This window comes from Annulohypoxylon truncatum (assembly GCF_022578515.1).
Source record: "Annulohypoxylon truncatum strain CBS 140777 unplaced genomic scaffold F4807scaffold_6, whole genome shotgun sequence".
Classification (NCBI taxonomy): domain Eukaryota; kingdom Fungi; phylum Ascomycota; class Sordariomycetes; order Xylariales; family Hypoxylaceae; genus Annulohypoxylon; species Annulohypoxylon truncatum.
Genome location: NW_025953792.1, coordinates 748,539 through 772,372, shown reverse-complemented (window position 1 = coordinate 772,372; position 23,834 = coordinate 748,539). Strand labels below are relative to the sequence as shown.

The window sequence follows — 23,834 nt, the reverse complement described above, 5'->3', positions numbered from 1 at the left end:
GGACTGGAGTTCGGCCAGAAACTTCTCGGTGGCTTGTCTTAAAATGAAATGGAGGAAGTGCAATTATATGCACCCTGCTGATCTTAGGCAAAGTGAATTCCAAGGCTCTCGTTCAAAACGTCGTTATCTTTGTCTCTTAATTGGCACAAGTCGGTAGTCAGGGATTAGAGGGTATACTACCTAGTTTATAATTGAGAGAACTGGCGGCATAACTGGCACAAAGTAGGTAAATTTCCTGTGGAATCATGTACTTATTACGTGTTAGGATTTCTAATATAATGTATAATCGCCGGATGCCGACTTGTGCTGGCTAAGAATTTGCTAGGTATAGAGTATCTAATGTGGGAGTTTATCAGAAAATCAAGTGGCTAGAACATAAGTTTCTACACAGAGGGATAAAACAGATTTGTGAGTGAGGCTCCGACTAAAGCAGAACACATTGTTAAAGTAGAGCAATCGGAAAACAACATATTCGACTCTAGCGCAAACACTTCTGATCGATAGGGAGCACCACCTGTAAGCTAGATTATTTCGGTACAATATACACAGGGTAAAACAGGCGTAAAATGATGTGTTGTTCATGGCTTCGGAACCTGTATGTTCTAGGTTAGGTCTGGTCCTGTCAGAAGCCTCCTCTGTGAGAGCTGATAGTCAGAGGTCTCGCCAGGGTTAGCTAGTAGCCCAGAAGGATCGAGAGTCGGCTTGTACGAGGCCGCCCTGTTGATAGTTGGCCGTTAGCTGCAGACAAAGGAAGATCTATGTATGTATACCGTATCCCCTGGAAGGGAGTAGTTAGAGCTCTTCGCGCCACAACATCGTTATTCCCCAGCCTCTTGGTTCTGCCTCGTGACAGGTCCATCAAGTCCATCAGCAGACAAACAGTATCTTCACCTTATAATTCCTGATATCATGCTTAACTAGGAAAAAAAAAATACAGCCAAGTTGGCAATTCGTGAAGTTTTCATACAGTGACCTTGGCCATAGTTTCACGATATCTTCCTTGGTCTTTTGCATTACACTCATTGGACGAAAATTTTCGGATGTACCAAGCAAGATACCAACAGGGGTAATAGATCTTTCTGATCTTGGCAGGCTAGGTAATATAAGAATTTGTTCATGGTATACATATACCGGGTAGTATGTGCAGTGTGTGGTTAAGTAATTAATTACATGTATGTGCCACAAAGTCAGCGTGTACCTTATTATGATGTAACACAAGTATCTTCAATGTGGGTTTAAGATGCTGCTTTCGCCAGGTATCACCTGGTTATACCAAAAAGGCCACAGCGTTATTGATGAGCTTATAAAGCTTGTCGTGGCCTTGAGTAAAATGGTGATATGCCGGCTGCACGAGTTTGACATATGGAAGATATAGAAACATTGGTTATGTACGTAGGGGTCGGCAGAGAATATTGTCACTTCCAAGGTTGCCAATCATTCATTGTGCACTTGTCAAGTCTATTCCACTACAATAGCTATTGCCTTGAAACGGTCGAAGAAAAGGCGTGACGTAAAGCATGTCTACCATAGGTACAGAGAGGGGAGAGGAGAGCGCATTGACTTTTTACTACAGTATAAATATATAATATGCACGGTGTAAGAACGAATTGGATTACGTAAGAGAGATCGGCGTTCTTAGTTCGGCAGTAGGTTCCCGCCTAACCTTTAGAAGCCGCCCTCCGCCCTATTCAGCCCTCCGCCTTGTCAAGTTACATTCATGGATCTTCCCTTTGCATTATCCATTCTACGATACACCTAACATCTTACACATCTGTGCTTCCAACTTACTGGTTTCATTTTTGGGACTGCCACAGAGTCGAAACTATTCCACCACGATTAGATACTCATTTTTAAACCAGCAGACCAAATACCTTGAATCCAACCGCCAATCGACGAATAGACAACCACAGTAATTTCCGCGACCATGACATCCCTCGCGGCGGGGATAGTCGATCCCACGAAAGCCGGCAAATATCCTGTCGTCCTGAGCGATGCTTTACTTGGTAAAGACCCGAAGGAGGTCTTTACTGGCGTTAGATGTTGGTCACTTCTTTATTCTATTACCTCTGTCGTCTCTCAACTTTGCAATTTGTAGACATAGCTAATGAATAACTTACCATAGATAATCATAAGCCGTCCTTGTCGTCACCCACAGCACCGACCCAGGCGCGAATAAAACAGGCTTCCTCATCTAAGAAAAGTGCTCCGACATACGACCTCTCATTTCAGGATGACGGCGGACGCTACCAGTATAAAGGAACTCGGGGTGTCGAGGATAGCCAATACGTACTAATCTTCGATGCCGCGCGCGAGGTCTTTGTTCTTCATAAAGTAGACTCTATGTTCAATATGAACCTAGTGCAGACACCATCCAGCGATGCCGAGAGCCTGCGACGGGAATTCCCCCAGCTTGAGAGCCACAGCAACAGCAGCAGCGCCAAGGTCGCGGGCCCGACGAGCGGTGGCAAGAAGTCTACGAAAGCGAGCAACGAAGAGAAAAAGACAACATCTAAACCACGAAAACAGGCGCCAAAAGCGAAGGCAGAGGAGAAGCCAGCTTTGGTCATGCCCGAGAAGAAACCGCCCCCGAAACCCACAACCACCGCTAAGCCAAGCAAGGCGTCGGCAGATGAAGAGGATGAGAGCTCAGATGATGATCTTGGCCTCACGATCGAGAATCCAGGTGGCCAGGCGCGAGACACAAGGCAGAATTTCTCACCAGGCAACATATTTGGAATTCGCCCATTTTCCGATTTCGTTCGGGATGACGAGGGAGAGAATGACGATGCCGATGGCGAGGACGATGACGACGATAACTTCGAGCATTTTAAGCTACCTAGTCCAATAAATCGCCAGATGCAGGAGACTAGTACTTTCCAACAGCCGACACAAGCCAACGGGGATGACGAGGAAGAAGAGGATGAAGAGATGGAAGACGTGGGGCAACAATCGGTTGATGCTGACGAAGCCGCTCTGGACGATGAAATGGATCTTGAAGCTGCTCTAATGGCCGAACTAGGTGAAGCTGACAATGCACAGGAAAGCGACGTTAGTGAAGAAGAGTAATCGCGAAAAGGGCCACCATCGTTCGTTTGGGACCTACAGAATTTTATCCAATTTTGGATGGATTTTATGAACACGGCGTCCGGTGCCCCGGATACCATCTACTGTGCATTCATGGCTTGATGAAATAGGAACGGATCATATACATCAGGGGAAAAAACTAAGGAAAACGGATAGTTCTGTTAGATTTCTTTTATTGAGCGAATTGATATTCAAGCTTGAGATATTCAGAAGTTACCGACGGTGACCCCATATGCTCGAGAAAACGCGTGTTTTGGTTTGATGGAACTGATCTGGACGTTATGAATTATGTTCTAATAGCGCTGATCTACAACAGGGCATCTATAGATACTGATTCCTAGGCATTCAGCAAGATCACAGGGCGACTCGTGTATACCGTCGATTCGTCGACTATTTCCATCAGTCGTTTAATTTTCATTTTTATTTTTTATCTACAAGCCCTACACATCCAACCAAACCCTAGCCTCCCCTCACGAAGCCCCCGAAAACTTCAAATTCTCATTCCCGGGCACCGGGTTCAGCACATTGACGTTTGTGCCCGCCAGGACGCCGTTGCCGCCCTGGACGACGGCCGAGAAGGAGTTCGCCATGAGCTGGACGCCGCTCACGAAGTCCTTCTCGTCGAACTCGCAGTGGCCCCCGTTGGGCGAGTTGTCGACGGTCTGCAGGGCGCCGACGGCGGCCGCGTCGAGGCCCTGGCCCGTCGCGATCTGCTCGAACGCCTGGATCGCCTTCGGCAGCTCCGGCTGCAGCAGCGCGAGCTCCTGCTGCGTGCTCTGGAAGTGCACGCGCGTCGCCGCCAGCGCCGCCGCGTTGTCGGCCGTCACGTCGACCTGCGGCGTCAGCCCGCCGCAGTTGAGCAGGACCTGCGACGTCTGGCCCGCTGACGCGAACTGCGCCATGTGGCCCGGCATCAGGAACCCGGATAGTAGTAGCGAGCCGCCGGATACGCCTGTGAAGCTGACTTTGTTGGAGTCGAAGGCGAGGACTTGCGGCATGACGCCCGAGATCAGGTCTGCGACGGCTTGCGAGTGCGCGACGCCGTCGGTGCGGTCGAGCCCCGAGCCGCCGCCCCAGAAGAGGTTCAGGTCCGGCGCGAGTACGGCGACGCCCGCGAGTCCGTCCTGCACGGCCTGGTTCGGGAAGTCGAAGAACGATTGTCCGCCGTCGCCGTGCAGGAGCACGTTCAGGCCTAGTGTCCCCGTCGCGTTGGCGGCTTGGGCGCCGCCGGTTACGCCGGAGGCCGCGGTGAACTGGTCTGCTGGGGCGGAGACTTTGAAGCGTAGGGGGAGGCCGCTAGGGGGTTTGTTAGTTTGAGATATTTCTTAGGGGATGTACATTATTCGTCGACGAATAACATGGGTGTTTTAATTGGGTAAAATGGAAGCAGACGTACTTCACCATAACCGTGGTATCCAGGATGGTACTTCCATCTGTGGCCGTGGACACGCCCTGCGGTATCTGCTGCGCCTGTTGAAAGGCCGTCGTAGCCTGCTGCTGGCCCTTCTTCTTGCTGGCCTTATTTCTGTTTTGTGGCGCTGCCTCGACGGCGCTTAGCAGGCCGAGGGCTAGCAGCGACAGCGAACGGACGGTCAACATCCTGATAACTGAGAAGTATTAAAGAGAAGGCAGAACCGGGCCCGAAGAAGGGAAATGCAGACATGTAGGGATGAAAACAAAAAGATTAACAAGACTCGTCTAGAGCTTAGAGAAAGGAATAAGAGAAGAAAAGAAGAAGAAACGAACAAACCTCATGCACGCTTCACGACATACATAGTAGGGAGAATGTTACTAGCAATCCATTATGATGCTCGACTTCTTGGCAGCTTAGGATCGCGGAGATCAAACAAGCAATCTTGGCGCCCACCAAAATTCGCGCCCAAGCCTTCAGCTAAGTTTGAAGCCTACCGTAGAACCTAGCGAGAGGGCTTCAATCCGGCAAGCCAAGAAATCTAGAAGAGACCCGCCAAGAAAGAGGAGCTCTAGCGAGACTGAAGCTATTCGCGGGACGCCGTCCTAAAATATCGGCCTTTTGTAGATAGTAGTCGGTATGCGCCGCGAATGCATACTTATCGGGTTAGCAGTAGGTCAGCAAGGTGGCAGCCGGTTCGCATTTCAAGACTGCGTCTGTGAGAGAGTTGACAACCCTGACACCGAATTGGCAGAGCCTTCTCACCTCTCCGTGTTTCGCGGCAGGGGTTGCGACCGTTTTGAGGGCGCCGGGCACCCCTGCACCAAACCCCACCAAACGTCGGGACGCATCGTCACATCTTAAGGCCTGTGGTCTTGTCTGAAGCTTACATAGTAGCTTTTGCTTGGCTCTGGCAATTTCCACTTAGAAAAGAGCAAAGTTTGGTCGGGAGATTTTCAGGAATAAGAATCCGAGAGCAAACCTCGGTAAGGAAACGCTTGGAGCCTTTTCACCCATATTTAAATTCGATTGTTCTCCCTCGACGCCGCTTCTTGGGGTTCGTTCATCTAGCTAAGTTATCAGGAACTGAGCATAATCATTAAATACCTATGTGGTTGAAATGTGAACTGGCTTCGAGCTCACAAACGTTGGAATGAGGGATAGACTTGAAAAGATTCGTGTTGTGAATTGCTTGAGCTTCTATCCAACCGTTTTATCCATGCCTCTTAGCTATATTCGTGAGAACTAAAAACCCATATCGCTTGTGTTGGAATACATTGATATCTCTTGAGAAAAACCGCTAGCGCCATTGCTTTATTACAGTGATCGACCCAAAGAAGGTTCCGACTTCGCTTTCGCTTGATCCTATGTCCCGAATGCTATTACCAAATATATACCCTTATATGCATGAACGAGTGTATCGAATATCGAAAAGTCGTAAAATATAGAAACGAAGGTTCGTGGTGCATCGGAATATGCTTGAAGGCGATCATATGTTCCGATGGGACCCTCTTCCGTTAACGTCTAGAACCACGCGTCGTCACGTAGTTGGCCAGGGTGAACCTTCGAGTACAGTGTTGGGATGTTGTCTCTGGTAGCATACGCATATACTGGATGTATGATGAGAGGCAAGGTAACCTAACATCTAAGAACAAAGACTACATATAGCCTTTCATCCCACTGACTCGTCCATCATCTCGAGGTCGCCCGGCGTTGCCCCATGTTTCTTGACCATGTGTCGTCTCCAGTTATCCTTTCTTGGGAAAGCTTTGCCACCCTTATAGTATTGACAGGTTGGTTCGATACAGTGGTATGCCTTCGATTTCACATGCTTATCGTTAATGTGGCGATCGAGATGTGTCTTAGTACCGAACTTCTTATCGCAACCCTCATAAGTACATTCATGTTTGCGGTCATGATAACGTTTATGGTGGTTAAGCTTGTGCACTTGATCGAAGTATCGTCCGCATTCTTCGCAGATGTGGGCGGGCGACTGGGGAGATAGCTTGGAGGCTTCTGGCGACGAGCTCGACTCCGGTTCCGCCTTGACATGCTCATTTATCACTGGGTATGGGGATGGGGACACCGTTAGACGAGTGTCAGGTGTCCTTCCCATCGAAGGATCTGTTGTAGAGCTCTGCCCCGGTGTATGTCCCGGTGTAGTAGTATAATCATATGAATCTCCGGACTGGCGAGGTTCGTCGTCACTAGGAATGTCGAGGAAGCTATCGGCGTCGAAGTCATCTTGGGGGCCTTGGGCAACGTTGTTGAAAGTCTCCTGTGATGGCTGATCGGTAATGATGGCGGGGGGCGAGGTGGGAAACGTCGGAGGGGACATGGAGTTCTCCATTTGAAAGTGGGTATAGGCCGCTTTCTCGACAGCGTTGGATGGATGCATGATGGACATCGGCGACACGAATGACTCTGGCTGCAGAGGAGGAGAGTGGGAGCCTTGGAAGACAGAGGGTCTATGAACAGCTTCAACTGTCTCGTCCAACTCCATAGGTTCCGGGATGGCCGGGCTCATAAGTCTTTGGGACCGGGTCTCGGATTGTGGCTGAGCTGAGGGAGGTAACCCGTCAGTGGAATCCCGGCTCCTCAGGGCGGCTGAGGGCAACTCCGGGTCTTTCTCAGTTGTCTCTCGAATTGTCGAGCTAGTCCGGAGAGGGAATTCATCAAACCGCGAATCTCCTCGTTTCTGTTTCTTGTGCTGCTGCTGATCCCTATCCTGCAAGTTTCCACTCACAGAAGTGCCCGAAACATTCGGGTTTTCAGGCATCTCTCCGGGTTCCTCGAAAAACCGATTTCCCGGAATCTTCGTCTGCGTGCTTCCTCCTTCTGCCGATTCAAATCCAGACGTTGGCTTCATGCTGATAGGGCTGGCAACTGGCGAAGTAGGAAAATACTGCTGTGACGTCGAATGCTGAGGACTGCTGGTACCGTGAGTCGAGGAGTGCGTAGATCGTTTTCTCTTGAAGCTACTCCAGATCCGACTTGTCAAGGAACCGCTTCGTCTACGTTCTTCTCGTGATTGTCTAAGCTGTTGTTCATAAAGCTCGGTCATCTGTCTAGACGGTGGTATCGGTGCTTGCTCAGGAACCGAGTCCATTGAAATCCTAGTGTCATAATAACTAGAATTGGCGGCTTCTTGTGCAGGGGCAGCATTGTCCAAAGGCAGATTTTTTCCTGGCTCGTTGGTTGTTGTGAAGACCGACGGCTGAGGAGGCAGAGAGAAATCAATACCTGGAGGAAAAGGCTGCTGACCGAAGTTTTGCGTGTAATATGTTTCATGATCCCTCATGAGGTCGTTCCCATAGCCAGAAGCATGTGGCCCTTGGAATTCCGAGCCGTCAGGGAAAGTGGGGACCCCTCTCTCAATATCATCTTTAAGAGAAGGAGGGCGACTCTCTTGTGTAGCAGGGGTCTGTCTAGGCAGGAAGCTGGGAAGAGGGAACAGAGTCCTACGCTGGGCCCTGTTTGACTTCTCAGTTGGTGATATTTCCTCCGCTAACCTGGCTTCCCTGGACTTCCTTCTGAGTCGAAAGTAGAGAAAGCCTAAGACTATGAGTAATAGGCTCCCTCCGATAACACAGCCGATCACTGTCCCAGCGATTGCGCCGGGGGATAACTGGGTCCCCCGCGCTCTGAGGGCGGCCTTCATACTTAAAGTAGGCGCCACAATAGATTAAGTTGATGGATTAAGTTGTTAAGTTGGGAGCCGGAGCTCGCAGGTGTAGTTAGATGAACCCCCCGCGTGTTCAGGATGAGATGCTCGACCGGCTTCAACGGTAAAGACAGCGGGTGAGAAATTAACGCGTATAGGATGAATTAGCTCCCGGCGAAGAAAAAGGTAAGATCCGAAGCCTCAGTGGCTAAAGAACAGTGAGACCCAGATGGCGCGAACGGTTGAGGGTTGGTACTTCGACGGGTAAACCCTACGCCCTCTCGCAGGGTCAGCCAAGTCGGTCAATCGCTAGGACGATGTTCGGCCAAAAGCAGGCGGCCCAATAGCGGCCTTACAGGTGCTGCGCAGCGCACGTGAAAATTATGCCGAAGGTGAATTGATGATTGCTTCGCAGATCTTTTGATCACATTCTGGTCGTGTTCTCGTATGGAGCAGAGGAGTTGACGTTGAAAAACTAGGGTTAGCTGATTTATCAGATTGATTCAGCCTCATCAAAAATGTTGGAGGCGGAACTGTTGCCGGGAGGCGCCCAGGGCTAGCGAATGCAGGAGAGAGGTTCAAGGTTGCATTAATGATCCTATGAATTTCTGCGGATTATTGTTGGCTGGTAAGTTCGAGGGTCTAAATGGGGTACCACGCAGTATTGAGGGTCTCTTGCTAAGCCTGAACCCCCCGGTCGCTTTCTAATTGGAGCCCTCAATTGGTTGGTCGCTAATTCCTCTTAAAATTGTATCGGTTTCAACTAATCTGTTATCGTAAGACCTTTACGCACGCCGTATTTCTATAGCGATCCCCACCCAAACAGCATAAAGTTCAAGTTATTGCACTAACATCAGTACTTCGTGCGGATACTTCTCCACAAAAGAACACATTTACATACTGCGCCACAAGCTACGGCCAGTGAGGGAAAGGGGTTTTATCGATAATATGTACGGGGTACAGAAAACAGTTAGCTTAGTCGGAGACCTCTCGGTGAACGCGATCCTAATCGTCTTGATTGTCTTAAGAGAAACAATCAACGCGGTCTACGCATTAACCTCCAACGGAAAAGCCGTCTCGATCAGCCTCAATAATAAGGCTATCATTACGCATTGTAACATCAAATACGTCACTTAATCAGTGATGTATGCACGGAATACTCAATCTCAACCATGATCTCAATCATGATCTCAATCATAGAATCTATGAATAACTGCGCTAAAGAGGTCGACACTTCATGAGTGGTCAATTTTTGGCATCCCGATTGTACGGCCACAATTCCCCGGTTACCAGTGCAATGTTACAATTGTTGCGATTCACCCTAACCTCCGAGCTTGGATGCCGCATTACCCGAGAGAGATCACCATAGTTGTAGCTGAAAGGAACATCTTGCTGCGTCGTCGTATGACGGACGATTTAGGTAATCGACTACTGCGGGTTACGCCCTCATCGACCTTGAAACTTTGTGTAGTATCCTTAAGCGCCGAGGATACGTACGTGGAAACAACTCACAACTCGACATCTTTGAGGTCCTATGACTCCGGTTATGACTGGCGCGTCCGATTGTTTTTGTTCAACCAGGGTCCAATCATTGTACAGAAGTTCGGGGAATTTATTAGTTGTCGATCAAAAACAGTCAAGATAACGTAGTTCATGCGTCGGTCAAACGAACCCTCTTCGCCTCTCCAGACTTTAGCTAGAATATTCCCTATCTCCCTATTTATGAGGCATCCGATAGGTTTTTGTGGTAGCGATGATAATGAGGTTACTTCTGACCCCTGTTTCTGCTTCTTCAGTTGACAGGTTGATAAGTTGCGACCCTCTCGCCACATTCACAAGTTATTGAGGCTTTCCAACCTCGGAGTTCATTCTCTAAGCCCCTTCACTTTTTGGTCCCTACCGTCCCCATGAGGGCTTGAATCTAGCCGTGCGGAGCCCTTCCGGAGCCTGGGTATCTCACCGCAGATGCTAAAATCCAAATGTCACGTCGACGAAGACTTTTCTTTTTCAATATATAATGGACAACAAATGCACCAAGCATTTTGCTTTCCATCGGTCATAAGTCCCTATAGTGGGATAGTCCTGATGATGAATATGACTAGGTAGGTAGAAGATCCGAGTCACGATACAGAACAGTCGAGATCTTGGCCACCTTACTCCCACAGATGAATATAAGTCGATGATCCTTCGATGCCCTGCTCTACTCAACTAATAATTCCCTAGCTATAGGTCCTCTGGGGTCGCTTAGATCGGGAGAACCGGTATAAACGAAAACCGGCAAGCTGCAAGATACGTTGTGTTCTTTTCCTAGGCCGCCGTACAGTCTGCCTTGCTATGCGTGATTCACCCAAGTGCCTGGTCGCGAAGGCAATGTCCCTTTTCCTCAGATGCATATTTTGGTCCACGACAGATTTCATGATAGACGGCTAGACGAAATTATAAATGCTGGTCTCCTAACGGGAAGGATTTCTTCATGCTCTATCGGTTCGGCTCTTAAAATCTCAATTATCGTGTTGTGTGATCGAATATCTACACTGCCATGGCGTGCCTTCAAAAAGTAAACGACCGTATATGGCTCGATTGCAAGATTTGATGCTAGAGTCTAGATCGTAAACAGACGTGCAGGAAATCCATGTGTAGCGCTGCAGGCCTCATCTCTGTTGTTCAACCGGGACGAGTTCAACTAGACCCTGGGCGGAGACTAACAAACTTCCGCCCTAGAGTGTCAAATCGTGTAGAAGCGCTATACAGTAGGTACTTTTCAATCAGTTGCCACCTTTTAATCAGGGGTAATAGGTTAACGGATTGATGCTCCGGAAGTCACCTATGGAAAAGAACCATCCCAGAATTTGAAAATGCAGCAGAGTAGATTCTAGGCCGATCTTTAGCATGGTTGGATCGATTAGATAGCCTTGATCTCGATGTCCTAGATTTTGATTGCGCATATAGTCCTTCGATTTAGCAATCAGCAGCAAGGCTCCCCTTAACTGCAATGGCCACCTATATCCATACTACAAGTTCACTAAAAGGGCGAATCCAATGGAGATCATGATGTTATTCAAAAATGAAATAGCATAGAATATGTAGGTACCTATGCTGTATAATGTGAACCGCCCCAACGACCTACTTAGGCCTACACCCAGCTATGGGCAGTGAGACGTTACACGATGCTACCAAGCATCTAGCCGCTATATTCCTCGTCGTACAACGAACCTTATCATCAGTCAACCCCTGGAAGTTCCCTGGGTCATGTTCCAGAAGCATGTGTGCCATATGGCGTTCATAATATGGGCGCTCATTGCAAGACCAAATTACCGCCATCAACTCGAATTGCAACCTCATTTGCCCTCATCTTACGCAAGCCGTTAAAAACATTGCAAAAGGATGGCGATAACTATGAATATTAATGCACTCCCCTAGATAAGTACCCAGACACATAGACACAAAGCTTTAGTAGGTGTAGCTTTTATATCGGAGACGGCACGTCGCCGGCGAACACCAGTTACACAGACGATGTCCATTGGCGGATACTTTCATATCACTGCCGTATACACGGCAGGCTGTCAGTGCATGTTGTCGACTTAGCGACCAAGCCGAGTGAGTCGATGCGGAATTTGAAAGCCTTTAACCTCGATCGAAGTTCTACAGTTTAGGAGACTTCATGATTTAAGTATACTGAAATTGACCACGAGATCTAAGCCCCTATCGCGTAAACCATTGGTTGATAGGATTTGTGATCTAACCTTCTGTTAGGTATGCAAGTTGTAATATGAGGTTAAGATATCGGTTCCATATAGTAAAGCTATAACGTTATGTAGGAGGGCGTACCTATGTATGTCCAAATTGTCGTTGGCTGTAACCGGCCTGCCGACGCCGTTACCTGATAAGGGTATACATGCAGGTAGGGCGACCTGTCATATCTCATTTTCCCAAGCGGCGATCCCAAAGGGATGGGGGCTAAACCCGCAGACTGGTTGTATCGGACATAGCCATTCTGGACAGGGCGAAAGGGCCAGAACCATCTACTTGGATTCTGACAATCACGAGACTATCCTAGACTTCCAAATAGACATAAGCATTGGGATTATTCTATCGACGACATAGATGCAATCGACCGGACAACTCCCGTGCTAACGAACCTGTCGTGCAGATCTTATCCCCCATACTACCCCTATCGAATCGGAATCTTTAGCATATGGTTAAGTGCCTACATGCATATATGCATAAGGTATGTATGTACCCCATCAGTATGCGAGGCACATTGCATGCAATATCTCAAGGTGCATGATGGATACGGCCGCAAGCTTCAAAGATTACGAAGCATCTTCGGTGGTTCTTGTGATCCTACTGGCCTTTTCAGCTAGGTACATACCTAATAAATAACTACCTAAATACATACTGGGCATTTATGAGTCTAAGTTGAATTTCGGTCGATTCGTATGGGAAAGTTCCCAGTTCCCAGTTCCCATATGGGAAGCTAAGACTGCTTCAAGCCAAACTACCTGTAATAAGCCATGGGCACGGACACGTCTTGTAGATCTTAGATGATCGATTATATTAGACTGCCATTTCCAATGCCTTAGTCCCTGTCCTTTATAAACGGTGCTTTATTCAAGGCGCGCTTGAATTGATAATTACATCAATCCACATATTCATTTTGTTTTGCCCGTAATCACTAATCAATATGAATAAAAGTCTTGAAGAAAAGCAGATGCACAAATGAATGCATGTTGAACCATATAGGTAGTTGACGGGATACACACGTTAGGTAAGTACAATACGTCAAATCTCTGTAGAAGATAGTGGCATCTGAGAGTACCTAGGTACAGAAGCAGCTAAGGTACCTATCGAAACGCCCAAAGATATTTTATGTCAGGGTATGCTCGAGTGTTCGCTCTTTCCGACGGCAAGTGCCAGTGTGACCAACCAATACGATTGATGGAAAAGGTGCTCCGCAAATGTACGTAAGACTACCTCCCTACCTCCTTCTAGGGCTAGGGGCTCCGGACGATAGCCCCCTGTTTACTGGGTCCCCCAAAATCTTATTTTACGGGTTCTCGATCTGTAGACCCCGGACACAAATCTGAGCATCATGGAAACAAGTGCGTACATACATTCTTTCCAATTGCCATTTTCCACCCACCACAGCCATGGGTAGATTTACGGACATAGCCAGCACCATGGCTTTATTTCAAGAAAAATTCAAATCCCATCTCTTCTACGATGGTCTTTGTCTTTTATTGACTTCTCGATTTCTATCCCTGTTTGCTCTATTGGGCCCATCGAGCCCGCAGACCAGGTCCAGGGTAACATATCTGGATCCCGAATATTTCCATCCCTGGCCGTCGTGAGATGCCCCTATAAGCAGGTGGATCTTTTCACGCTTCTGGTCTCGTTTTTGACCGAGATCCTGAGTTGCAACACGCCTCTAGCACTCTGGGGGAGTCTCACTTCACAACGTGTTGATCCGCCTCTGCGTTCTCCACTTTCATACGCATATACAGCAATACACCAACTCTCTCGCGAACCTGAGTTACGGTCCAATTACTTTCTTGCAGAACGCCACATCAGGTTCTGTCAGGCTTCAGAGCTACCAACGGACGTGGTCCTTTAGGCGGCCTTCTCGGCATCTATCCTCAGATATCTCACTTTCCTCTACACCCACTGTGTTGTTGAGCCGCCCCGTACATTAGCGTAGCATCCTAACCTAGGGCGAAACACCTTGATCCGGTACTGCTTTTGCCCTTTTCAGAAAAGCCAGTTTGCCTCTAGCTCGACTCTAGAACCCAACACCCCAGTTGGACCCTATCAGCCTACTAGGGATAAGTGGACTAAGCCTTGCTGTACGTATTATACATCGGTCGAAGCGATCAAAATGTGAGAAATCTGATTTATTTCCAGCCGTGCTGGCCCAGAATCTGATCTCGGAGCCTAGATTTCTTTTCCTTTAACAGGCATTGCCCCATGCTGCCTCGCTAGCGTCGATCTAGGCGCGTAGGTTCTTCCCATGCTTGGGAATGAGAGCATGAGCACGATCAAATTATCAAAGACGTCAAGTGTCTATCGACTAGCTATATTTTGCCGGAGCTGTGCCAGATCCACCGAATTTCGGTTCCCTGGTTAGTAGACTATTTTAGAATCTTGTTTATTACCCTGACTCGCAGCTATTCCGTCCAGCTATTCTCGTCCAACCTAACTAATACGAGCTACAGCTCCAAGGCGCAGCTATAATCGACTATTTGGCACATATCTCCACGCCTCTTCTTCCCAAACAATTATGTCGACGAGCAATATTCTTGTCTACGTCGTCCGCCACGACTTGCGCGTCTCTGACAATCCTATCCTACATCATCTCGCCAGTACACCCGATCATGGATTCACACATGTCCTGCCTCTCTTCGTCTTGCTTCCGCATCAGATCGAGGTTTCGGGGTTCTTGAAAGAAGGGGCAAAATCCCCTTTCCCCGAAGCTAAAAGCGACGTTGGGCGCTACTGGAGATGCGGGCCGCATCGAGCTAGGTTTATCGCCCAATCGATTTGGAATCTGAAAGAGAATCTCGAGAAATTAGGCAACGACTTGACGATTAGGATCGGGCCATATGATGAGGTGTTAAAGACGCTGATCGAAGGTCTGCGACAAAGCGAGCTCAGTGTAGGGGGGGTATGGACAATTGGAGAAGAAGGTACCGAGGAGAAACGAGACGAAACGGTCATATCAGAGACATGTTCTAGTCTAAATGTAGACTTTCGGACATGGATCGACGAGAAGTACTTCATTGACGAGTAAGTTACTATTACGGCTTGGTAGATGATTTTGTTGATTACTTACACCCCTAGTCAAACTTTAAAACTGGACACATCTCAAGATCTCCCAGATGTATTCACGACTTACAGGAAGATGATGGAACCCCTTCGAGAGAAACCTAGCGCAGTTTTACCTGCTCCGTCGAAGGATGATTTGCCAAAGCCTGTCGAGAGAGCTAAGATTCCGGACCAGAGATCACCCTTCGAGATCCCTTCATCACATGACAAAATCGAGGAATCGCTTTTACGTCCCGTCAACGAGGTTCTTACCGGAATTACGCAATTCCCTGTGGGGGCTAAGTCAGCACACCCTTTCAAGGGTGGCGAGGATAGTGCTCATGAGAGATTGGAGCACTTGATCAAGTCAGGAAGTGCTTACTTATACAAGGATTCACGAAATGGGCTACTAGGGAGCGACTTTAGTACCAAGCTGTCAGCTTATCTTGCGCAAGGATGTATCACCGCCCGCCAGGTTCATGATAGACTTATGGCATACGAAGATGGAAATGACAACTCCTTGGCCGAATCGCAGGGATACGGAGAGGGAGAAAACGAAGGAACGAAAGCCATACGGTTCGAGTTGCTATGGCGCGATTATATGAGACTTTGCAATAGGAAGTTCAAGGAGAAGCTCTTCCTACGTTCCGGATTTCGAGATGATCATTCCAATAAATGGAAATCGGTGAAGAAAGGGAAAGTAGATGGTCAACAGGAGTCGGTGGATGAGGTTGCTGAAACAATAAACAGAATATTCAATGGCACTACCGGGATGGGATTGATCGATGCATCACAGAGGGAGCTATTGCACACAGGATACACGTCAAATCGCGCCCGCCAGAATGTCGCCAGTTTCCTTTCCAAACACCTTAGCATCGATTGGCGCTATGGTGCTGAATGGTATGAGATGCTGCTAGTCGATTATGATGTCTCATCCAACTGGGCAAACTGGCAATATGTGTCCGGAGTAGGAAATGACCCGCGAGGCGAAGCACGCATTTTCAATCCCGTGAAGCAAGCATTCGACTACGACAAGGATGGAGAATACGTGCGCTGTTGGGTGCCGGAAGTTCAAAACCTTGAGAAATTGGAAAATGTTTTCCAGGCTTGGACGACGCCGAAAGAGGATTGGGACCGCCTTGGCCTGACAGGCCTTACGTTGGCCGAGAATCCGATAAAGAAAATCGAATTTTCTGTTGAAGGAAAACCTAAGGCCTCCAGGCGACCTTTTATCCGCCGACGCGGCCCCGGACGCGGAGGAAGCAGTCGAACGTCACAAACCTCTGCGACTCCGCAGCCACCGACTGGCCCTAGCAACTCCAATGGGCAGAACGAAAATGAGAGGGCTGCTAATAGACAACGTAATAACCAAGGCAGTCAACAAACCGCAACCGAAAATCCTCGTGGGGGTTTCCGTGGTGGGCGAGGTTATGGTAGAGGTTATCAAACCCGCGGTTATCGTGGATTTAGAGGAGGTTATCGAGGCCGTGGCCCATCGACAAACTACAGTCAACCACCAGCGCCAATGCAGACGCTGGCTCCAACCGAACAAGCGCAATAGGATTCGCTTTCCCGTGTACCGAGCCTTCGCCACCCTATCCCGCCAATTATGCCACCGGGTCTCGTAACGTTTGCTAGGTCTCGTATGGACGCACATCCCCACTCCACCACTTTCCTTCGACCGTCACGCCCCTATATACAGTATACAAGTAGGGAATTATCGCCGTTGCCAAATGTCCAATCTTCACGATCTACAGCACGCAGCCCGCGACCGCGCTCCCTCTAGAAGATTACTGATGAGAAATGACTGTTTTGTGCCGAGCAGGTTAATCTTAGCTAGATATCTCTACTTGCTGGTCTCTTCTCCTGTTACGTAACTTATAGAATAGATAGGTAGCTTGTGGGGATGAGAACGGCATTTTAGCAGCGCATCTGGCTCCGAATTTGCTACCACTATCTTTAGAGCTGTTACTCGCTTAGATAGACCATGATAATATGATTTATTGTTCTATATTTTGATTGGTGTCCTTTTTTCATTCACCGTTGCTGCCAAAACGCCTAGCTATGCCATTTGAACTAACAACCTAGCTCTTATATTAGATCTTGTATAAGGTGCGACGTCAAAAGCTTAGCCTCTTGACCCTCCGACCAACGTATGTACACACGTGAGAGCGTTTAGTTGTTCAACGTTCATCCTCAAAACCCTTCCACGAGCGGCTTCAGCTTAACCCCCTTCGGCACGACGAACAGAGCCTTGGCCTCGACACACGTCTTCCCGTCGACGGTCTCCAGCGTGCCCTCGACCCAGAGCTTGCGCGCCTGCTTCTCGGGGCCGTCGCGCTCGTCGGGCATGGGCCGGGCGCGGATGACGTAGAAGCCGGAGGTCAGGGTGGGCTGGCGGTACTGCAGCTCGAGGCGGGCGGTGACGCCCGTGCGCGCGGGGAAGCGCAGGATCGCGCACCGGCCCAGCGACTCGTCCAGCAGCGTCGCCAGCGCGCCCCCGTGCACCACGCCCGGCCACCCGCCCGTCCCCGACCCGAAGTACACGACGCTGACCACCTCGCCCGTCGCCACGTCGTGGTATATGCGCTGGAAGGGCAGCCCGCGCGACCCTGCTAGCGGCCCTGTCGTTATCCGCGATTGCACGACGGATCCCCCGCCGTGGGGTTTGCTGGTGTGCGTTGTGGGCGACGAGAAGCCCGAGTACGCGTCCCAGGATGTGTAGCGTGGGTCTGTGGATAGCTTCTGCACGAGCGGGAGTGAGGATCCTTGGGCGCGGATCTGTTCGCTTAGGTACGTGTCTTCGTCGGAACCGGGCGCGGGCGGCGTCGGGGGTGAGAGGGTGAGGCGCAGCATGGTTCCGAGACCGAAGCCTAGGGCTATGAAGAGCCAGGGGCGCAGGCGTTTCCGCCTGGGGGGCGGGGACGCGCTGGAGCTGGAGCTGGAGCTGGAGCTCGGTCCGGGCTCCGGGCGGAGGATGGCGTCGGGGGTTCGGGATGATGGGGTGGTTCGGTCGGCGGAGAGGAGGCGGGAGGAGGTGAAGGGTCTGAGCTGCGATGGTGGGAGGGAGGCGCGGGGGATTCGTATCGCCGGGTTGGGGTGAGCTGGGAGGAGTCTCGATCGAAGAGGGATTGTCAATGGCACCGATCGCAGGCATGCCTGCGCGGCTCGGGGACCGCCAACGCCAGCCAGCATTTTTTTGGGAGAGGTTTCCTCCTTCTGCCCTTCCCAGTGACGAGGAACTCAAATGCGGCTACGGTTACGTTTACAGTTTCCGGGGTTGAGGCTCTCGGGTGTTCGAAGTGAGACAGATCTTGGTAGAATGTAACCGTGACTGCCTTCGTACCATCCCGACGAAACGGGTGGGTCCATCTGATTGGTTGAAATTTGGAATGCAATTGTGATGCACCGTTAGGCGAATTATCCGGCGATCTTGCATAGCTTAGCGCCAACTCAGATTTCCGGAAGCAATATTCCCCGACTAACGAGTTTTGGCGTTCAAGTAGCGGCCGCTTCTAAGGAATCCCCTGCATTCTTTCACCAACCTACCTGGTACTTTTTCTTGCATGTCACTTCTCATTCTCAGATTCCAGGAGGCGTGGTCTATGATCTCATGACGTAGAAATTCGTCGTTTTCGACGAATCATCATGGCTAGTGCGCATCCTTCCAGCCGCAGAGTCGAGCCTTGTGCTACACCTGGCGTTGATGCAAATAGAAAATGCCGAAGTCCGAAGTCAATATGGTTGGCTACAGGCTTCTGTTGAGCCGTCGTGCCGACTATTCTAAGCTTCTCGGTTTGTTGATCTCATAAAGTGAACCTTAATTGCTCGGCATGTTACGCTGCTCGACTAGACTTTTGAGGTGATTGTGTATGTCCATGAAACTCACCGTACTAGTGAGTTCTGACATCCGCCATGGCTTATGATTATGCCATTGTGTAAGTTCTACATCCTAGACAACTGTTCTCTCAGGTACCCGCTGAGAAGATGTCGAGCTAAGTCGTTGGGCAGACATCTCAAGTACACCATCCCCCAAGCCGTTCTTCTCACGCTCATTTCGAGGCCTCTTCTCACCAAGCTCGACTTATATAAGACGTATACGTTAATATTGGTCGCCTTCTTTGCGACACTCCCTTGGGATTCCTATCTCGTGCGCCATGGCATCTGGACGTACCCCCCTGACGCGACGACCGGACTAAGTCTCTTCAGTGTGCCGGCTGAGGAGCTGTTCTTCTTCATTATCCAGACTTACATCACGTCGATGCTGTACATATTATTAAACAAGCCTATCCTTCATGCTCAATTCCTCACGAATAAGAATGACTCCTCTCCGAAGGCTCGACGGATAAAACTATTAGGACAGCTCCTCATGATCGGGTGTATTGCGACTGGTGCCTTTCTTATCAAAAGGGGAGGAGAGGGAACTTACCTCGGGCTCATATTGCTATGGGCTTGTCCATTCGCTCTCCTCACATGGACACTCTCCGGCTACTTCTTAATCCGACTTCCCCTAGTTAATATCGCGACACCGATTATAGTCCCGACAGTGTACCTATGGATTGTAGATGAGATGGCCTTAGGGCGCGGTACTTGGGCCATTGAATCTGGAACCAAACTAGGTTGGCGGATATGGGGCAGTCTGGAGCTAGAAGAGGCTCTCTTCTTCTTGGTTACAAACGCCTTGATTGTTACTGGCATGGTCGCTATGGATAGAGGGCTGGCAGTTCTTTACACCTTTTCCGACCTATTTCCCGATGGATCGGATCCGCCTCCTCTAGGCCTTCTTGCCAAGGCTGCTCTCCTTGACCCGGCAAAATATGACATGAAACGGGTGAGGGGCATAAGAGAAGCTGTAGAAACGTTACGGAAAAAGAGCAGAAGCTTTTATCTAGCTAGTTCTACGTTCCCTGGGCGTCTTCGTATCGACCTAGTCCTTCTGTGCGTAATATCAGTGTTGCGTCACACTCCATATGCTAACATTTTCTAGGTATTCATTTTGTAGAGTGGCAGATGACTTGATAGACGAATCTGGCACGGAAAGCGGGGCTTTTACATGGATTTCCAAGTTGACCGAGTATCTTGTCCTTGTGTACGGCTCGGGTACTCAATCCCCATCAACACATAATGCTAGTGCTCTTGTGAAAGGAAGCTTCCCAGAGCCGGCGAGGCCAGCACTAGAACTCTTGCCAGTCGAACTCCTTCCCAGGGCACCGTTCGATGAGCTCTTGGAAGGCTTCAAGACAGACCTCTCTTTTAACTGGACTGATACTAAGAAGAGAGCTCTTCGGTTTCCTATCAAGAGCGAGGAAGATTTAGAACTCTACGCGCACCGCGTTGCAAGTACAGTTGGGGAGTTATGTCTACGCCTTGTTTTTCACCATGGCGAGACGAAACTCCCAAATGACAGGGAAACCATTCTCGTCATTGCTGCCCGAACGATGGGACATGCGCTACAATACGTAAACATCGCTCGAGATATCGCGGTAGACGCAGAAATGGGCCGAGTTTACCTACCTTCGAGTTGGCTCAAAGAGGAGATTATTACGCCTGAGGATGTTCTCAGAGACCCGAATCAGCCAAAGGTGGAGAGACTCAGGCAGAAGTTGCTTGAAATGGCGTTCAAGGAATACGATCGGTCCCGGGAGATAATGAGTCTGCTTCCCCCTGAAGTTCGTGCTCCCATGATAATAGCTGTTGAGAGTTATATGGAGATAGGCCGAGTATTGCGAGAAAGGAAAGGCACCACCCTTCAAACTCGAAGAGGACGAGCAACGGTCCCTCTATGGAGACGTTTATGGGTCGTGTGGAAAACCCTTTCGACTGAACGATAAGATATTTTTTCATCTATCATCATCATTTAGGGACACATAGCTGGGCGTAAAAAGCGATATACTAATTATATATATGGTACTATGATAATTTTTACATTTATAAGCACTCTAACCTTAACGTGGGACTGTTCGTGGTCCTAGATCCATATCTCATAGCATAATTCATAATTTCGCAGAAGAATCCATATAATAAGAAATTGCGGATTGGTTAATTAGATAGACTACAGAGACTATGCGTTGCTTTATTCCTCCTATGGCTGATACGAGCCGAGGTAAGTCACCGGGAGACAATACCAGCGAACTTCACTTACTACTGACTAGGTAGGAATAGGGTCCAATCTTCATCTGTCTTGACATATCCTAAAAGGAACTCAAACTTATAAATAGTAATAGATAGCATGTACAATATTTAGGTTGTGCTTTTGCCTGCTGTGCCAGGGAGTCTCCTCTCATAAACTCAGACCTCGCAGATGTCAATGATGAATCATCGAGTCGGATTCGGAAATATTCAAATGTATGACAATCAGTAATCCTTTTCTTAGCGCGACAAGCATTCCCCGGGTCGATACCGGTGTAAATGGTAATGATTTCGGATCGCTTACCATCCTAACTATTTAGCTATGTCTCAGGATCATTAGGCAAATCGGTTGACGAACCCAGCTGTTCCTCGGCGGTATTACCATAATGTGATTTATTTTCTAGATGTATCATGTAATGGTTTTTCGCGATCCCGCGTATATGAGCGAATCCTCATTACGAGTTTCCCATCTGTCTAAATATCTGGCATGTGAGAACTGACACCATCCAAGCTACAAGCTACTTTGATCGATCTAACATACCTATCTGATATTAACCAGAAGTGTAATATATATCTAATCTGTGTTTGATTATCTCTTTGTTATATTGTATACTATATTCTAGTTCATACATATCTCCGACTTATTCTAATATTATCGACTTACCGTCGCGAAGCGGATCACTTACCTCAAGCGTTGGAGGAATGACCAAAATAAGCCGCAAGAAGGCCATCGTCATTGGTAAGTAACCCAGCCCAAACCTCACCTCACACAACTTCACTAAAACAAACCAGGCGCCGGCGCCGGCGGCATCGCCACGGCAGCCCGCCTCGCCAAATCCGGGTTCGCCGTCACCGTGCTCGAGAAGAACTCCTTCACAGGCGGGAGATGCAGCCTGGTCCACGAATCGGGGTACCGGTTCGACCAAGGGCCGTCTCTGCTTCTCTTGCCGAAGCTGTTCCACGAAGCGTTTCGGGACCTGGGCACGTCGCTCGAGGCGGAAGGCGTGGAGCTGCTGCGCTGCCCGACGAACTACGCGGTGTGGTTCGCGGACGGGGAACAGTTCGAGCTGACGCCCGACCTCGCGCGCATGCGGGCGCAGATCGAGCGCTACGAAGGGCCCGAGGGGTTCAAGCGCTACCTCGCGTGGCTGCGCGAGGCGCATGATCACTACGAGCTCAGCGTGTCGGAGGTCCTGCACCAGAACTTTACTTCGTTTTGGAATTTGCTGGTCCCCGGCTTCGTGTGGACTGGCTTAAAGATACACCCCCTGCACAGCATCTGGGGTCGTGCCGGCAAGTACTTCTGGACGGAGAGGCTGAGGAGGGTGTTCACGTTCGCGACGATGTATATGGGCATGTCGCCGTTCGACGCCCCGGCTACGTACTCGCTGCTGCAGTACTCGGAGCTCGCGGAGGGGATCTGGTATCCGCGGGGCGGGTTCCATGGCGTGCTGGAGGCGCTGGTTAGGGTGGGCGAGAGGATGGGGGTTGAGTATCGGTTGGATACCCCCGTGAAGCGGATTCTCACGCACGAAGACGGGAAGACGGCGAAGGGGGTGGAATTAGAGTCGGGCGAGACGCTAGACGCGGACGTGGTGGTCGTGAACGCGGACCTCGTGTACGCGTACTCGAACCTATTCCCGCAGACGCCGTCGACGCAGCGGTACGCCAGGTCCCTGAAGCAGCGCGACAGCTCCTGCAGCTCGATTTCCTTCTACTGGGCCCTCGACCGCAAGGTCCCCGAGCTGCAGACGCACAACATCTTCCTCGCGGACGAGTACCGCGAGTCCTTCGACGCCATCTTCGACAGACAAGAATTGCCGCGGGAGCCCAGCTTCTACGTCAACGTGCCCAGCCGCGTGGACCCGAGCGCGGCGCCCGAGGGCTGCGACGCCGTCATCGTGCTCGTGCCTACGGGGCACCTGCTCCAATCCTCCAACCCTTCCAACGCAAACCCCAGTCCAAACCCGGACCCCAAATCCGAAGCCGGCATCCCCCGCGAACAAGACTGGCCAGCCCTGATATTACAAGCGCGCACCGCCGTGCTCTCCACCATAACAGCACGAACGGGGTGCGCGCTCGCGTCCTCCATCATCCACGAGCGCGTCAACGACCCGCGGGCGTGGGAGGCCGCGTTCAACCTAGACCGGGGCTCGATCCTGGGGCTGGGCCACGGCTTCTTCAACGTGCTTTCGTTCCGGCCGGGGACGCGCGCGCGCGGGCTAGGCGGGGCGTACTTCGTCGGCGCGAGCACGCATCCGGGGACCGGCGTCCCGATCGTGCTCGCGGGGTCCAAGATCACGGCCGAGCAGATACTGGAGGATTTCGGGATGGGGGTTCCGTGGCGCGGGTGGATGGAGGATGAGGAGGAGAGGGGAGTTGGAGGGATGGGGAGGAGGGGTAAGGGAAAGTTGGATATGATAGAGAAACCGTCGTCGTTTGTAGCAAATACGATTATAAGCTCGTTGGTGGTGCTGTGGTTAGCATCATTGATGTTGCGATATGGGATTCCTTTCCTTTAGTTAGATATTGCCATTTGTAATGTTATAATACCTACTAATCAACATATCACACCCAGCTCGTGGCTTATGAATTTAGAGGGAAAATGGTTTGTAGCCGCCAGCCTTACTTTCTACATCTCTGCCATTTCGGTGAATGAATAGGGGGGCCACCCCTTTTTAAGGTTGTGTAACCATAAGCCGCATGAGCATGAATATCCGGCTTTCCTATGCCTTTGTGCGGCGG

General features: G+C 49.9%; 7 protein-coding genes across 7 annotated transcripts; 4 read left to right on the top strand and 3 right to left on the bottom strand.

The window, feature by feature from the left end:
- Nucleotides 1-1,686: 1,686 nt before the first annotated feature.
- F4807DRAFT_347837 (RNA polymerase II transcription elongation factor-domain-containing protein) lies at nt 1,687-3,455 on the top strand. Its single transcript, XM_047995429.1, has 2 exons — nt 1,687-2,039; nt 2,123-3,455. The coding sequence occupies exons 1-2, from the start codon at nt 1,925-1,927 to the stop codon at nt 3,064-3,066; spliced, it is 1,059 nt and encodes a 352-aa protein (XP_047857249.1). The 5' UTR covers nt 1,687-1,924; the 3' UTR covers nt 3,067-3,455.
- Nucleotide 3,456: 1 nt separating this feature from the next.
- On the bottom strand, nt 3,457-4,908 carry F4807DRAFT_347861 (uncharacterized protein). Its single transcript, XM_047995430.1, has 2 exons — nt 4,481-4,908; nt 3,457-4,380 (listed from the first exon to the last, which is right to left on the bottom strand). Exons 1-2 carry the CDS (start codon nt 4,681-4,683, stop codon nt 3,555-3,557), a joined length of 1,029 nt encoding a protein of 342 aa, XP_047857248.1. The 5' UTR covers nt 4,684-4,908; the 3' UTR covers nt 3,457-3,554.
- A 677-nt stretch (nt 4,909-5,585) lies between these two features.
- F4807DRAFT_347826 (uncharacterized protein) lies at nt 5,586-8,776 on the bottom strand. Its single transcript, XM_047995428.1, has one exon. It carries the CDS (start codon nt 8,154-8,156, stop codon nt 6,168-6,170), a length of 1,989 nt encoding a protein of 662 aa, XP_047857247.1. The 5' UTR covers nt 8,157-8,776; the 3' UTR covers nt 5,586-6,167.
- Nucleotides 8,777-13,923: 5,147 nt separating this feature from the next.
- Nucleotides 13,924-16,839, top strand: F4807DRAFT_347773 (cryptochrome). The gene is made up of 3 exons (XM_047995427.1): nt 13,924-14,278; nt 14,379-14,942; nt 14,997-16,839. The coding sequence occupies exons 2-3, from the start codon at nt 14,437-14,439 to the stop codon at nt 16,519-16,521; spliced, it is 2,031 nt and encodes a 676-aa protein (XP_047857246.1). The 5' UTR covers nt 13,924-14,278; nt 14,379-14,436; the 3' UTR covers nt 16,522-16,839.
- Nucleotides 16,840-16,952: 113 nt separating this feature from the next.
- F4807DRAFT_414241 (HotDog domain-containing protein) lies at nt 16,953-18,278 on the bottom strand. The gene has a single exon (XM_047996954.1). It carries the CDS (start codon nt 18,153-18,155, stop codon nt 17,157-17,159), a length of 999 nt encoding a protein of 332 aa, XP_047857245.1. The 5' UTR covers nt 18,156-18,278; the 3' UTR covers nt 16,953-17,156.
- Nucleotides 18,279-18,486: 208 nt separating this feature from the next.
- On the top strand, nt 18,487-20,947 carry F4807DRAFT_414239 (Squalene/phytoene synthase-domain-containing protein). Its single transcript, XM_047996953.1, has 3 exons — nt 18,487-18,898; nt 18,972-19,898; nt 19,948-20,947. Exons 1-3 carry the CDS (start codon nt 18,876-18,878, stop codon nt 20,789-20,791), a joined length of 1,794 nt encoding a protein of 597 aa, XP_047857244.1. The 5' UTR covers nt 18,487-18,875; the 3' UTR covers nt 20,792-20,947.
- A 661-nt stretch (nt 20,948-21,608) lies between these two features.
- F4807DRAFT_414238 (phytoene desaturase) lies at nt 21,609-23,688 on the top strand. The gene has a single exon (XM_047996952.1). It carries the CDS (start codon nt 22,178-22,180, stop codon nt 23,609-23,611), a length of 1,434 nt encoding a protein of 477 aa, XP_047857243.1. The 5' UTR covers nt 21,609-22,177; the 3' UTR covers nt 23,612-23,688.
- Nucleotides 23,689-23,834: the final 146 nt, after the last annotated feature.